The following is a 17381-nucleotide window of genomic DNA, read 5'->3' as shown; positions in this document are numbered from 1 at the left end:
ACCAGGAAGAAAAAGATTTAAAAAAACTAAACCAACATCCCCCCCCCCCCCCCCTGCTTCCGAAGCTCCTGCATGTACTTATCTGGGTATGTTTTTACATATCTCTCAGTGGACTTCAAAACAAACATGCGCCTCCAGTCTGGCACTTCTTTTAGAGTGGTACACTCTCTGAGAATCAGGAAATATGTTGTTTACAATAAGCTGCACGGCAGGCATTACATTAGTTATGCAATAGCTAAAAATTTCAATTTACAATCATAGAAGGCAGAAGGAAAAAGAGCTCCCATGAATATCACAAGAAATAAGATACTGATGAGGAAAACTTTAGGAAGTCTACTACCACAGACAACCCTAGAATCATTACTATCTCATGTAGACACAAGAAACATCTCTTGACAAAGAAAATTGGTCACACTGAATATCCGCGAAGCTACATTAATATATTCATTGCTTCGAAAAGTTGACATACAATGCAGATGGTCTAGTGTCATCACTAGCCACACAGCACTGAACTTCCTGGCCACATACACCGCCTTCTGGGCACAGGGGAGACACACCAAACTGCATCTGATCAGACAATCTGACGTGGCATGTGTTTAGTTCCACATTTGCATCAAAACAAACTAACTGAAGGAAGAGTATTTTCAGGATTGAATAGTGAGAAGCAAACAGTAGCCTTACTTTGTTTCCCAGGTATGGAGCTGGCGCGCTCCAGTAGTGGTCCGGCGGCAAGGTGTGTCGGGCCTCTGCACTGCTGATGCTGAGCTCTTGAGATGCATCAGCATCCCCCTGCTGGGGAGCCACCCGGGTGTGCCCAGTGATATCAGTCACATACCAGCCACTCATGTCTTGTATCTTCAAGAAAACAGAAAAATCATTAGATGCGGGGAGGGGAACCCTTTGGGGAGAAATCAAAAGTGAAAATTAGCAAACTATGACAGTTGAAAAAAATCATTAAACTTAGCACACATATTTATATAGGTGGCTATTGTTTATTTTTTTCTGCTTGATCAAGATTTTTGAATAGCGCTATATATAATCATATGTGGTAAAGTAGAAGGGCTGCGGAGAAGAGGAAGGTCTTTGACAGTTGGATTGACAGAATGGCTACAACAATGGGCTCCCGCACAATGAGGGTGGCGCAGAATGGAGCAGGTGCAGAGAATACATTTTACAGAGCAAATAAAAAGAAAAAAAATAGACGTGACAAATGAAAAGCTTCAAATATCTGAGACACTAATTTGATAATAATTTTAAAGGCCAACATAAATAATTTTTAACCTTTATTTTTAGTTTTTTAACCTTGTCCCATGATAAATATAATTGGCCAGGAAATGCTGTTGAAGGGGCCATGCTGTGTGTATGTCATGAATAAGTTGATTTTGTATCTCTTTGGAGCCAAGGTTCTGGAATCACTGGGGCTGCCCTAGTTGGGTGGGAAAGTGATCAAGAACACGAGAGGCAGAGGGTGAGGGAGAGCTGGAGTCGTGATCGTCTTCTCTAGGACAAAATGTGCGGAAAGAGACGTGAAGTAATGTATTCCATACTCTTGTTTCCTTTCGCATGCCACCCTTGAGGCATTCTGGGAGAGACCAGACTATTCAAGGGAATTCTTTTCTGAAGACTTGCTGAACTGCAAAAACTGGTACACCTAAATTTTTGAAGGCTATGTTCTCTCACTGCCATTGAGTCAATGCGGGCTCATAGTGAGCCCCTGGGAGCTTCTGAGACCATGACTGTTTACAGAAGTACAATGCCCAGTTTTTCTTCCGAGGAGCTGCTGATGGGTTCGAAATGCCCAAGGCTCCTAAAGGCTATGTTAAATCTTACCTTCTGAGTCTAAGCAGAAGGCAAACAGTGAGAAGCCTTCCATCCATTTTTGAGTCTCTGCATAGATCCTATCTCTACTGAACTCTTTCTGATCATTTATCAGCACTGTGACCAGCTTTGCCTTCAGGCAGAGTGTGTTTGATGGCAGATTGCTAATGCTTCCCTAGCCAGTCCAGAGATGGGCAGCATAGCCCTTAGGGACTTGCCTGCATTTGCTTTTGATGGAATTTGAGGCATAGGGTTCGCATAGTCATGCGTCATACGTACCCTGACTGCCTAGTTGGAGGGCCCTGGGCTGATTTTGTAAGATTTTCTCATTTGCAATAGTGATGGTCTCCCAATCATGGTCCCTTTCCCACGTCTGGAGGTATAGTGGTTATGCATTGGGCTGCTAACCACCAGGTCTGTGGTTGGAAACAACCAACTTCCTATTGAGGAAAATATGAGGCTTTATGTTTCTGTAAAGAGTTATAGTCTTAAAGCCCCACAGAGGCCCTTCTCCCCTGTCTGATAGGGCTGCTATGAGGTGGAAGCCACCATGGTGCAGAGCTTTGTCTAGCTTGGTTCCCACTTCTGTCATCTCGCCTTCAACTCTGATGAGCTGACCTGCCATCAATTATGACTCTGTGCTGGTTTCTGTACCCAGCAAGAATTCGCTGATTAAAGTTGAAAGGGGATTGTCTCAGACAGTAGTTTATTCAAATAGAATTATGGGTAAAGCATAATTCTAGTCATAGTACTTCCCTGTTTCAAATCTTTAAACGATTCTCCAAGTATAAGCTCCGAAGCCTTAGCACCCTCAGTCCTCTATTGTATGGTTTCTCATTCCCCTTCTTTGCCTCTTTCTCTAGAACGCATTTGCCACTGACCTACCATCACTGACATTGAGTCAAGTCGGATGACTCAGAGCAGCCCGTTGTAGGGTTTCTGAGGCTATAAATCTCTAGGTGAACAGGTAACCTCAGTTTTCTCCTGAGGAGGAACTGATGGGTTTTAACTGATGACCCCGTGGTTAGCAGTCCCACATTTACCGACAGGGCCACCAACCACAGAAGCTATTTGAGATTTCCCAAAGGTCTAATTTGCCTCATATTTTCCTTAGAGTGAAGATGGAGTACGAAGTTTGGTAGAGACTGGAGGTACTAATCTTGTCTATGCTAGAGTAAGAAATTTCCAGTAACAACTAAATAGTTTAAGCAATTTGAAAAATTTCAAATCAACTCAGAATGAAGCTATTGTCCAAAGTTAGGATTGGTTTTAACAATGAAAGAGCCGACGCAACTTCAAATTATTACAAGGAACTGATGCGTGAGATGCATTGTGTCTATTAATGAAAAGGTTTTTTCACCTGTGTACAATAATCAATGAGGAAATGAGGTATGGGATTCTTTGAATAATAACTTGGTGCATTCTCTATTGAAATGTCTCCCCTTGGGGTGAAATCAACACTCGCTTCATTACTGTTTCACATACTAATCAAGAACGGTGATCACCGCAGTATCTGCATGTTCTAAGAGAGATCAGACCATACGTGGTTGCCGATAAAACCTCACGGGCTTTGATCAAAGACATACCGTTAGCTTTGAGAGAAAAGGTCATAATTTCTCTGTGAGAACTTTAAGTAGACAGACACTACAACAAAGAAAGAAAAAAGAAGGAAAAGAAAGGAACGCTTTACAAAAGAAAACATAGCAGCAGCAACAGCGGCCAGTGGAGCAGCACGCACAAAGCCGAGCTGTTGCTTACGCGGCCGTAGGTCCAGGGGGCGCTCTGACATCTGGTCGAAAGCCCCGAACAGAAGCACTCATCGCAGCCCTTCGTGTTCTCCTCCTGCAGGTTGAAGAAGCCGGATTTGCAACGACTGCAGTCTCCTCCTTCGACGTTCTCCTGCACATCAAGTTGTGTTGAAAACAGTGAGCGCTTTCAAAGCAAACAGTTTTCCATTACGATATCTGCATAAGCAAAATAGTCACTGTGCGCTCTTCCTGAGGGCTTCTCAACCGTTATGTGTAAAGTACAATGCTATCCAAACATTTATCTCAGACTCTGTAGTAAGTTATTTGTCCCTAATCAGACTTCTGGGAAAGAATTTCGGATCGTAATTTGTTGTTTTGAAATGTACAATTTTGAACATCTAAAAAATCGAATAAATTGACCAGGAGTTGGTGAATTTGGCTAATTATTCATTGACAAAGTCTTTATTGCTAATCTTACACCAATATATGATACATTGTAAAACATTAATACATAGATGTAAAATGGATTACTGATATTACACAGATCATAAAATACTTTCACATTAAACATTTAAAATGCATACATTTGAGGCAAGTAAAAGGACCCAACAAGCAGAGAAAGTGGGGCAAAAGGTGATAGCATTTGTCTGTCCAGCCTAGGAAAAAAAGGAGAAATGTTTTCTCTTCTCAGCTTTTATTTTACTTTTGTTTTTTTAATCATTTTATTGGGGACTCATGCAGCTCTTATCACAAGACATACGTACATCCATTGTGTCAAGCATACCTTCTCAGCCTTTGTAATGTTAACTTTCATACAGCAATACAGTCAGCATTCGTATAGTAATATCACAGGACAATTTCATTCACATCTGGTAATGTCTCTTTAGATGGACTTCATTGTTTGTCTGGAGGTAGGTATTATAGATTGAATTGTGTCACGCAGGGGGGAAATGTATCAATTAGCTGGACGATGATTCTCAGTATATTTTACTACCTTCCATTTGGTGTTTTGATATGGGTACCTTGTGTGTTGTAAATCCAACCATAGTGATAATGAGGCACTATGACAGGTGGTTCTATCAATGAGGCAGGATGCATAGGATTAGGTTGTATTTTGAGTCAATCTCTTTTGAGACATAGAGGGATTAAAAAGAGGGCAGAGGTCAAAGGGGCCTGTTTTTACCAAAAAAGAAGAGCCAGGAGCTGAGCGTGTCAGAAAAACAGAGTAATTCTCAAACCCAGGGCACTCAGGAGGGCAAGGAGGGACAAGAAGAAGAGAAAGCCTTCCCTATAGCCGACCACCCTGATTCAGCCGACTTGCCTCCTCATCACAGCCTTCTGCTTATGGCATGCGTGAGGTTCAGCAGCACTAGATCATGAAGACAGTGGGACTTCAGTATGAACTCAGAACCATGAAGGCTGATGCTCTAACTACACACTGGGGAGGGTATAATCGCTCTCATGGGAGGATGACTAATCTTATCTAATAGCTCCAAAGGACAACTCCCTGCTCTCCATGGCAATGAATATCAATATTCCTGTAATGTACATTCGCTTCACATTTCCTGTCTTCCTTGGAATTCCCTTATTTCTGAAACTTTCCTTTTCCTCAGAGAACTAACATTTCACTTGTGTTCCCAATGCCTTTTATACATTGCTCTATTATAACCATCACACGCACTCACACACATGCACATACACACATTTTTTCTAAGCATGGTTTCTCCAGCTGTCCCACAATCCAGTCGGTGACAAAACCTTGTCTTCCTTAGCTTTTCTCCCTGCCATCGAGTCAATTCTGCCTCATTGCAGCCGTGTCAGACAAAACAGAACTGCCCCGGTGAGTTCTGAGACTGGAGCTGTTACAGCGGGGAGAAAGCCTCATCTTTCTCCTGCAGGGTAGCTGGTGGTTTTGATCAGTTAACCTTATTGTTAGCAGCCCAGCGCATAACTTGCAACATCACCACAGCTCCTACTTACCTTGTATGCGGAACTAGCAGGGTTCCCTTACAAAATGATAACATTTTGTTTAATTTACATTAATTTACTCATCACTATGTTTCTTATGCATAGTCCAGTGCTATGCACATAGATATTTATTAACAACATTTGTAAATAAAGATTGCATAAGAGATAGGGATAGTAAAATCTAAAAAAAGGAAAATGTAAAAGAGGACAGAAAAATAGAAAAACTCATTAGAATAAAGAATGAAGAGGGGTACTTTTGTAGCCCAGAGAATAATTTGCTTTAAATGACCTTTTTGATGGAATTTTTGTGACGACAGTGAATTTACAAATGCAATCACTCAACCCTGGTGGTGTTTTAAACAAGATGTTGCTAGACTTGTTTCATTTGTTAAATTTCAGCATCCTGATAGGTGTATATCCAAATAGAAATACTGCTATTAACCTTCCTGGTGTTTTATTTTTAAGGTAAATTTCAAATGTTTGGGGATGACGGATTTCAGCAAAACTAATCACATTCATTTTGGACCTATGGTGACAAACAAATCCCCCAGGCTCTGAAGTTGAGAGCATCTTCCTGAGAGCGCACAGGGAGGAGAGATGCGACATCCCCATCATTATACTTTCGCTCACTCCACTGAGGACACCTGGTACAGCTGCTCTGCACACTGTGTTCTAATGTGCTTGGTATAACCCATGATTCGTTTACTCTAATTTGAAAGTTTCTAATACCACTTTTCTGAGATTCAGACTGAATCCAACAATTGCATATTTTTAGACATCAGTCACATTTTCTTTAACTCCATTTTAGCCTTGTAATACGACCTTGAAAATATGTTGAATAATTGCAACATCCAGTTTAATTTAATGACCTGCAGCAGCACATTAGGATATGAATTGTAGGGAATAAAAATATGGATGGGTCAAACCTCCATCTTCAAAAGTTAACTACTTAAATAAAATGATATGTTCACAATCAGCTATAATGCAAGGAGAACGATGTTAAGTTGATCTCGGAAACAAAGTAACTATGGTAAAACAGAGGAGGATGGAATAATTTCTACCATTAGAGTCTTATTTTGTGTTGTTAGGTGCTGTGATAGGTAGGTTGATTGTGCCTACCTGGCCAATGAACACATGTGGGAATAATTGAAGGGCGGAGAGGTAAATGGCTTGGTGAGCCTCTCCTGTCTTGTCTCTTTCTCTTTTATGATCAGACCAGTGTATGGGTGCCTTAGCTGATTCTCTGCCTCAACTTGCAGTGTGTCACTGTAGTTTGAGGTCCCTTCAAGACCTGCTTCACATATATCGCATGAGCTGGGGACTGTTGATGACCTGCCTTGCTGTTTGCTGCCTGTGGCCAGAGAGCCTGAATTTCTCTACTGAGGACACAGATGTCTGCTTCTTTGACTTGCACCCGGCAACCCTCGAGACTTGAAGGACTGCCAGTGTATTAGCTGTTTCATGGAGGTGAGTTGCACTGAGCCATTTGTACTGCTCTATACACTAATTAACTGTTTATTTCTTATGTTCATATCTATCAATCATCTATCTGTAAAATCATAAGTGTTCTGGTGTTGTTTCTCTAGAGAACCCTGTGTAACACAGGTGCCATCAACTCAGTTCTGACCCATAGCAACCCTCTGCACAATAGAACAAAACACTGACCAGTCCTACGTCTCAAGTCTAGGAAACTTTATGACAGATGAGAAGTTTGACAAAATCTTGTATCATGGCATATAAATTCAATCAAATGGCAAAGATAGAGGAAGGGACCCATGCTATCGTAGGAACAAGATATTGGGGACAAGGAATAAATAGGAAATTAGAAATTTCATTCACTATTTATTCTTTCCAAGCTATGAGTTGACTACTTCCCCTCAATTAAGAATTTCACATAGGACTTGTAACCCAGAGGCCTAGCTCTCAGATTAGGAATTTGTTTAGTTCTCCTAAAATGTAAACCATTCCCAGAAAAATTAGTAAGTGATGAAATGTTATTCAGGAAGAGATAAGCCAATAGAATTCTACCAGAAGCAATTAAATTGTCAGACACAGTTAAAACATATATGAAATGTATGAGATTGGAACAAGGAACTTTTTATCACCATAGTTACAATGATAGGATGTGTGCACCTATAAAAATAGGTTAGGCAAGTGGTACTTGTGCTTTGCTGAAGGTGAGATATGTCTGAGCCGAAATAATTTAGGCCCATTTCAGATCCTCAAGCGAATCATTTTATTCCTCCTCAATTCCCATTCGCTGCAACTTTAGATACAAATTATCATCTCTGATGACCTTTTCATAGATCTTACATAACTTTGTGCAGAAAGCCAGGTTCACGTCACCACAGTAAGTTTCTGGAGCATTACTCTTTACTTCTCTGTCAGACTGCGCCATGTTTTGTTTTCTACTTACTCGGTTGGCTCCTGTCCTGTTGAACTAGATTTATTCCACCTGACAGTGCTGGGTTTTGCTTTTTCTGAGGCTCTACTACCGATTAATGTCAAATGCAACTATGTGCCTGGGTAGTGCCAACTGAATACACTTGACTGCCGACGAAAAGACTGGGGACTGATATCCACATGGAGAAACCATGGAAATTCACTTTAAAAACAGCTATTGAAAACTATATGGTTTAAAAATAGAACTAGTTCTCTTTTGGGTCATCATGTGTCAAAAACAATTCCCTGGTAATTGATTAATTAGTAAGTGTAATAAATAAAGTATATACTTGTCTACCTGTTCTTAGTTGAATTAGTCTTTTGAAACTTGTGGGAGAATCAAAGGAAAAATAAGAGGCTACTAGCACTACTTTGTGGGCATGTCTTCACAGGTCCAGGACGAACTAGACAGATCACCTTCGACTGACCATCCTTTCCCAATGTCTCTTGGAAGAATGCATTTCTAAATGTTTAAGTAAGCAATTGCTTCCATAATGGGGATTGAATCAAATATCTCTTTTTTAAAAAGTTCATCTTAAAGCTAGAGATCATCATAATTTGATACTAAATATATTTTATATTTTAGAGCAGTACAATTCGAGACACAGATATATATATATATATAATGTTCTGTTATTTTAATGAGCTTCTATTCAGAGACAACTGCACCCAACTTCTATTCGTTTGGTAGTAGAAAGGATCTTGGGAATCTGGGCACTAATTCTTTCTGTGGACTCTTAAGTGCCTGCCGCTTTTCCAGAACTTTTCTCTACTCATGAAACATTGTCATCCGGAAACCAACATTGGGCTGTCTGTCTTATTCATTCATTCATTGAAGAGTTGTTGGTAGGAATCATATGGAATTTAAAATTTAAACAACCAGGCGGAAAATGAACCATCTGCTTTATGGGTGAGCTTCTTGAACAATTTAACTTCTTTTTCTATAACTATAACATTATAAATAAATGCTCTTCAAATTATTACTATGCTTAACTTCTCATTGTTTCTCCATTCTCTATATTAGCCATTCACTCATCAAAAAAGAGTCACATTATGATAAGCAAGGGATTATATGAGATGCCAAAAAGGAGTATAAAATGCCTGAAAGAGAACATATAGCAAAATAAGTAAAAAAATAAAATAAAAATTTCACTATTGTCCCTTCAATTCTGACTGATCGCAAGCTTATAGGGCTGGATAGAACTTCCCTGTGGGTTTCTAAGACAGCAATTCTGTGGGAGTAGAATGCCTTGTCGTTTTTCCCTTGGAGCTGCTGATGGTTTTGAACTGCTGACCTTCCAGTTAACGGCTCAATGTGTAACCACTTTTCCTCAGGGTACAAATAAGTGTAAGGCACAGTTGAAGGAAGTACTGGCCTAAAAGAAGTACAGAGAATTTGTTCTGGGTACTGTAGCGGTTCATCACCACGGACCCCATAACTCATGGAGAAGAAAGTAGAAAAGTTATGGGGTTGAGAGATGAAATATGTAACCCAAGGCTTTTATGATGAAATCAGGCCACTACAGCAGTTTCTTCTTCCACTCGCATGTTTCAATAAAGAAGTAGTAGACAGTTGCTATCCGTCAAATCCGATTGATGAAGACCCCACACGTATCAGAATAGAAGTGTGCTCCATTTTTCAAGGCTGAATATTTTGGAAGTGGATCACAAGGCCTTACTGCAGAGGCACCTCTGAGTAAACTAAAACTCAAACGTTTCAGTTAGTAGCCGAGAGTGTTAACTGTTTACACCACACAGGGCTTCCCAGCAAACAAACAAACAACAACAACAACAACAACGTACTTAAGGCCATTTATTGTAATAAAGAAATTAAAAAGTAAATACATATAGTGAATGGTTTTAAAATGTCTTTCATTTATAAACTTCTTGAGGGAAGAGATTATATATACTATCTTGTTACCATCCAACTAGTTGCTAAAGCAAATGTGCTAGTGTGTTTTTGCTGTTATGTTTTGTGCCTTTCAGTCGATTCGGACTCCTACTGAATCTATGTGCGACGGCATTAAACCCTGTCTGGCCGTGCCCCATCCTCCTATTCTTATGTGTGAGCCCCTCATTGCAGCCACGGTGCCGCTTCATCACCTCGAGGATCTTTTTCTGGGACTCTCTACTTTACCAGCCATGGTGGCTACTCCAGGGGCTGGTCTCTTCTGATACGTGTCCAAAAGTATGTGAGGTGAAGTCTTGTGAGCCTCACCTCTAGGGAGCAGGCTAGCTGCACTTCTAAGACGGATTTGTTGTTTTTGTAACAGTCCAAAATATTTTCAATAATCTCCTCCAACATCATTTTTCAAATGCAATAATTCTTCATTCTTCCTTTTCCTTGTCCAAATTGCATGTATGTAAGAAAAGAAAACAGGCCAAATTCACTACCATGGAGTCAATGCTGGCTCATAGCGACCCTATAGGAGATGGTAGAATCGCCCCCCATGGGTTTCTGAGAATGGAGCTCCAGGGGAGGAGAGAGCCTCAGTTTTTGCCTATGGAGCAGCTGGGGATTTCAAACTGACCTGCAGATTTTAGCCCAAGTGAAACCCCTCTGCCACAAAGCTCCTGAGAGGTAATTAAAGAGACATTGGCTTGGGTCAGGTGCATCTGAAGGTGAAATCCTTGTTCTTCAGTACTTTTAAAGATGTCTCCTCCAGCAGATGTGCCCAAAGCTACATGTATTTTTTATTTCTTGACTGTTGTTTCCATAAGCATTGATTGTGAATCTAAAGAAAATAAAATTCTTCACAACTTCAGTAATTTCTCTGCTTATCATGATGTTGTCCAGTGTCCTAATTATGAGGATTTTTGTTTTCTTTACATTGAGTTGCAATCCATATGGAAGCTGCAGGTGGTTTTTTATTTTGTTTTGTTTTGTTTTAATTTTTATCGGCAAGTGCTTCAACGCCTCCATGTTTTCAGCCAGCAAAGTTGTGTCATCTGCAAATTTGAGGTTGTTAATAAGCTTTCTTTGAATCCTGATCCACATCTTTCATTATGGAGTCCAGGTTCTTGGATTATTTGCTCTGCAGACAGATTGAATAAGTATGCTGAGAAGCTACATCCCTATCACACACCTTTCCGGATTGAAAACCGGGCCGTATTCCGGGTTCTTTTCATACAACCACCTCTTGAGTCATGTAAAGGTTCTGTATGAGCACGATTAAGTGTTCTGGAAGTCCCACTCTGCTCAAGGTTATCAGCAGTTTGTCTAAGATCCATGTAGTCAAATGCCTTTGCATAGTGAATGAGGCATAAATAAACCCTGTTCTGGTATTCTGTACTTTCAGCCAAGATTCATGTGATGTCACCAATTATCATCCTCATGCTATATCCTCTTTTGCATCTAGCTTGCATTTCTGGCAGCTCCCAGTCCATGTACTACTGTGACCATGGTGCATTATTGCATATTGCATACTTGTATTCTGTTGTGTCACTGCAATAGTTAAGGTCTTATGTCAGCGTGACTGGATAAGCTTCTCTAGGTTGTTAAAACATAGTAATGCCCCATGATGAAATATCCTGCAGGGTGTGATCTGCTTTCAATAGAAGTCAACACTGCGGAAATGTTTACTTGTTTTTTGCTGGCTGTGGGTTTTCCTTGGACTCCAGTTAATGGCCTGCCACATAGCCTGATGATCCTGAGAGTCATCAGTAGCCTGCCTGTCAATCAGCCTGGCTGCAGACGTTGGGCTCATTTCCCTCTGCAGCCCCATGCCTGTTTCGTTACAGCTGATAGTGGGCTCATGAATCCCTCTGTCATTCAAGTCAGGAGAAGTCTCCAGTCTAATAGCTAATCAATAGGTTTGAAACTTGCCTGCGTCTACAATTATATGAGCCACAAATACACATACAATCTTCACTGGCTTTGTTTCTCTATAGAACCCAGCCTAAGACAATTACTTTTCTTTGGAATGGGCACAAAAACAGATCTGTTTCAGTCTGTTGCCCTGGTAGCTGGCTTCCAAGTTTCTTGACATAGACTAATCAGTATTACCAGTGCTTCATCAGTTCATTGAAACATTTCAATTGCTGTTTCATAAATTTTTGTTTTGTTGTGTTTTGTTTTTGCTACTACCTATAGTGCAGCAGCTTGGACTTCTGTCATTCAACGTAACATAAAATTTCTTGAAGTGGAGCATGGGTAGACCAGTTATTTTGATGCAGTGACATACCTTCCATCTTCTCTCGATGCTTCCTCTATCATTTAATATTTTGCCTACAGAATCCATTAATATTGCAACTCCAGGCTTCAAGATCTGTCTTCAGTTATTTCAACCTGAGTTATCCCAAGATGTTCCTCCTTTTGGGTTTTCTAACTCCAGGTATTTGCACAATCCTTTATAATTCTCTACTTTGTCTTCTGCTCTTTGCAATTTTCTGTTCAACTCTCCTCCTTTTTCCCTTCCATTTCGCAGCTCTTTGTTTAATAGCACGTTTCAGAGTCTCTTCAGACATCCGCTTTGGTCTTTACTCCTGGTGGGGAGGAGGTGTGTGTTTTATGATCACTTCCTTCCTCATTATGATGGTCTTGATGTCATGTCGGAACTCATCAGGACTTCAATGTGTCGAATCTGTGCTTGAAATATTCTCCAAACTCACCTGGGGCATACGCAAGTTTGCATTTTGACTATCATGAACTAGTTTTAATTTTTTGGAAAGAATCACTGTTATCATAACTTTAATTTATCTTGCATTTTACAGACATCGATGAACAATTTTTAAAAAGCACCTCCTCACCCCATCACATTTCTCTGACAGTTGTTAAGTAGGCAATGAGGAAGTCGACAGCTCGTGCCTCGGCATCTTGCAAGGATTTCACAGGCCAACCAGCCACAAGCCAAAGCACTTGGCAGCTTTTCAATCTTGTTTTCAATACAATGGTGTATCCACTCTGGTGGTAAACCTGTCCAGCCAAATCTCCGCAATACATTTTGCAGAATCAGTGGTGATCAGTAAATTAGTTAGCTTTGGCATGGAGCTGTGCTCGCTTGCCCATGACAGCCGGGAAGCCGGTTTTGATGCTGGCAACAGAGCATGGAGAGTGACAAGCTTCGCACTGTAAGAAATAAAGTCGGGTGTCCTTCTACAGGATCGTGTCCGGTGATCGGCACGTGTGGCAGGTGACGTATTCCTTGATATATCTTCTCAAGACATTTTCTATCTGTTTCTGTTGGAATCATCCTTTGATTACAAGTTGGTTATTACCATCTATAGAACCAATTGTTCCCAGCTCAGCCAATAAAAATGCAAGGAGATGTTTAGGCCGACGATGCAATAGTTTACAGATATCTGTAAAGTTGACTAAAGATGTTTTTCTTGGAAAACAGATGACCTGTGGAGGTTTCACGACTAATTTCCTCTTCTCTCTGGCAACCATATCGGATTCTTTCCCCCATGAGGTTGAACACTCGATTCCGTAGCTCCTCATACGTGTAGTCTCATTCTGAGCCGGCCCAGGCAGGGCCTGTCTCGTTAGTGAATGCTATGCCGTCACCTTTTTTGCTGTCTTCTTCTTCTAAAGCTTCGTCTTTCTCTAGGATTGCATCCTTGTCTGGGAACTTGACCTTCTTTTTATTGCCAAGCATAATGTCCAGGTCATCCTCTGACTCAGCCGGCTCTTGAACATCACCTTCAAGTTTAAGATCCTTTACACCTTCTTCAGCTTCATCGATATCAAATATCTTTTTAGTTTTTTTCTTCTTTTTCTTTTAATTAAAACAGTTCAAGTCTTCTAGATCATCTGAAGCATCTTTTCCCTGCTGTCCTCCTCATCAGCTCCCACAGCTTTGTCCTCGGTTGGCTCTGGCTCCACTTCCTTTGTTTCTGAGAGTTGGTTTCTTCAGTCTGTGCACCCCTTCCTCATCCAGCACAAAGGGCTTCTTCTTCTTCTTGCTCATAGTAGGATCAAAGATCATCTCGTCTCCGGACATGGCTGCAGATCCAGTGGGTTTGGCACGGACGGAAGTCAGATAGGTCAGCTCCAGGCCTCCGCAGCAGCACCTGTCCTAAGGATACGTCTCCCACCACTGCACTCGACCTAGTTTTAATGTTGTTCAGCCTCAAGCTGGACTGCATCTGAACAATGGATGGTCTGTGCTCCGATTGGTCCCTTGCCTTCTTTCGGCTGAAGATACTGAGCCTCTCCCATCATCTCTTCTAACAGAAGAGTCCCTTTGATCCCTGTGGATTCCATCTGGTTCGGTCTATCACTTCCTTGTGATGATTAACATGAGACAGTTTAACATATAATCTACTTTTTATTTTTTAAACTTGGTTTTTAACTGTGTATCTAAACAAAATGGGGTCGAAGCTATTCCTTCAACATTTCCACTGGATAGTTCCTGCCGTCCAGTAAAATTATTATAATATTTATTTATTTAAAGGTAAATCTTTAAAATTTAAAAATGAATTATAAATTAAAAAGATAATTTTCACACCTAAGTCTATGAAGTAGGATAAATTTCCGAATACTCCAGACTTTCACCCTGGAGATTAATAGTCTTATATTTTATCAAAGTCTAATATTCTATTTATACTTTGTGTTTTTCAACTATTACTCTAATTGGTCATATTAACAATAATTGAATAAAAAGTAATATTAGTTCATTATTTTTCCATTATAAATGACTCATCAATATAATAAATTTATTTATATCTTACATATTATGATATTTAAAGTGTTACTTCAGTTTAGACCAGTATTTCTCAAAATATTTTTACATTATTGCACTCCTGAGGAACCAAGTTAGTCATTTTTCTTATCATTCCTACTATGAAATGTTAATACTAAAGATATTCTGTATGTATAAATGTGGTGTGTGAATATGTTTATACATAAAGGCTATGATATTTGTCTCCCTCAAGAGATAGTTTTCACCCGGAAGAGAAATGTATGCTCTAGACATATGTTTGTGTTGAATACAGTTAGCTGTTTAATTAAATGTCTCATGTCAAATCTTGCAAAAATATTTACAATGACTGCTCTTTTTCCCCCTTTGCTACTCTTTTACCCCTGAAAACAAATTTGAATTAGAAATGCCTTACTGAGCTATTTAATCTTTTTTCTTGAAGTCAGATGCTGTTAGATTGACATCAATTTTCTTTTTACTAGCGTTTTCTCAGAACAGTCTCTCTCTAGAGAAATAGAGACACAATAGTCCTTATATCCTGTCTCATAAACTGACTTCTTATAAATTAGGTACAACTTCAGCAGTACATGTTTAATTGTGATTGCTAGTCAACTGGGAATTCTGTTGACAGAGGTACCAGGAGTATCTCCAGTGACATTTAAGTTGTGTGTGTGTGTGTGTGTGTGTGTGTTTTTGTGTGTGTGATAAGCGCTTCAGAAATTTTGCAGGCATATGCAGTTTTATGGATATTTGTAGTCAGTTCCAGGTTTTCCTCTGTTAAGAACTTCACTCAAATAGAGTCTCATATTAAGATTAATTAACAAAAGGCAGGGTAATTTGTTAATTCACGGCTTTTAATACATGCTCTTAAACATACTATTCTTGATTGGACGAGAATAAATAAGTAGCAGGAGATAGAAAGGGAAAGAGACAACAGATGAAAGGGGAAGTCAACATGTATTGGTATTAGGATTCCAGCTCATACGTGCATGAATTTATTCTAAATAAGACATGTTTATACATGTATCTATGATCCATGAATGATTGCAGCAAATTATTTTCAGTAATATACATGTCGTAGTTTCCTAAGAGTGCCTTCAAATTAAAAGCTCCAAATAAAATAGTGTCTTTGGAGGCTCCGTTAAATTGAAAGCAGAGTGGTCAACTCAGAAGGTTACGGTGATGCATTGGAGACTCCAAAGTGGGAAAAAGACTAAAAATTAGTTTTCACTTGTACAAGTTTAGTTTTTACTACAAAATATTACTTAACATGATCTTTTTTCGAATGATTGTAATTGTTGCAATAAATAAATACCCGTTTGTCCTTTTCATATAAAAAGTTTCATATTTTTCTTGTAATATTTGGTATCAAGCATAAATTGAAGGTCTTTTATAGAAACTCACAAGTTTCGAGCCTAAAAAGGTGAGGTTGTGGTAATCCCTGTGCACACATGGAAGAAGAGGTCTATCGAAACTACAGAACCATCACTATCCCCCATAAGGGTCTGATCAGAGAGAAAGGATGGAAATGTAGCTTTATTTAGGAAAAGAATCATGTAAACAAAATAGTGTCACCTTATGATTATGCTTTATATGTCAACAAGGCTTCACTCTTATAATTATATTGATGGAGAGTTAATCAGCAAGCATGTAATATCACTGTTTCAGAGATTAAAAAATATGAATCAGATAGGGAACACTACAGTCAATGCTTCCTAGTTCTTTCATTTTCTCCCTTCTTCCTAATGCCCGAGTCACTGTATAACCTCTTACACTAATGAAGAAAACATGTAAGCTCCTTGAAATTATAAAGCTGAATCAAATACTACTATAAAGGATGAATAAAATTCACTTCACACTAATGTGATTCATGATATAGGTACATGATCCCTCTCAGAACATTAATATTTCCCCATTCTGAGCCTCAAAGGAAACAGAACATTTTTCTAGTTGCCTCGTGGGACTGTATAGGAGATTTTTCTGTCTCTTATTCAAAGTCAAGGTGCATCTCAGGAGTCTAAATGTTAGTGGTACAAAACCTCCAGCCTCCTGTGGATGAACGACGGGGCTGGCTGCTCCTGTCAAGACTTCCAGTCTCGCAAACCCACACGGGCAGTTGGATCCTGCCCCAGAGGGTCGCTATGAGTCAGATTGGATGAGAAATTACGCAGCTACAAACACAACAACAACAACTAAGACCCTCACTGTCGTGACGTCAATTCTGAATGATAGCAACCCTATAGGACAGAGTGGAATTATCCATAGGGTCTCCAAGATGGAAATCTTTATGAGAGCAGTTTCATTTTTGTCTCACCAAGGAGTGGTGAGCTTCAGTCTCCAATCCTGAGTTTAGCAGGCTAGGGTTTTGTACAGAGCAATCGCACCGAGGATGAATGCCGCCATCTCCATTTCCTTCTGTGGATTTATACCCTAGGTTTAAAATCTCAACAGTAGTTCCTCTATCAGGACAAAGGCCAGTGACCTCCCCATCTACTACCTGCACTCCACGTGGTTTTTCAAGTTGCTTAGATTTGCTTGAGCTTGTCCTTACTTAACTTTACCTCTTTGGTTTAATATGTCTGACTTTTCCTTTCTTTTTCTGAATTAGGATGTTTGTAAATGTATCTTCTGTATTATATAGAGCATATGATAAATGGTGGGTATGATAAAAATGTAATGAAAGTGATGAAAAAAGTGCTCATATTAGCTTAACATGCAAGTTTTCCAGAATGTAAATATTAAACTTTTACAATAGAAATAAATG

General features: G+C 39.7%; 1 protein-coding gene and 1 pseudogene across 6 annotated transcripts in view; both read right to left on the bottom strand.

The window, feature by feature from the left end:
* LAMA2 (laminin subunit alpha 2) overlaps window positions 1–17381 on the bottom strand; it is a 671264-nt gene that overhangs the window by 366733 nt on the left and 287150 nt on the right. For all 6 annotated transcript variants that reach the window (XM_045294657.1, XM_045294659.1, XM_045294658.1 and 3 more), the window contains exons 11-12: window positions 3577–3717; window positions 682–855 (exon numbers count right to left, since the gene is read on the bottom strand). In XM_045294657.1, the coding sequence (XP_045150592.1) occupies window positions 682–855; window positions 3577–3717 (315 nt within the window). The remainder of the gene's footprint in view (window positions 1–681; window positions 856–3576; window positions 3718–17381) is intronic.
* Window positions 12946–13918, bottom strand: LOC101655645 (annotated as a pseudogene).

The sequence above is a fragment of the Echinops telfairi genome, unplaced genomic scaffold (genome assembly GCF_000313985.2).
Source record: "Echinops telfairi isolate 266 unplaced genomic scaffold, ASM31398v2 ScPeMD7_3533;HRSCAF=4204_0, whole genome shotgun sequence".
Classification (NCBI taxonomy): Eukaryota; Metazoa; Chordata; class Mammalia; order Afrosoricida; family Tenrecidae; genus Echinops; species Echinops telfairi.
This window is presented reverse-complemented; position numbering and strand designations above follow the sequence as displayed.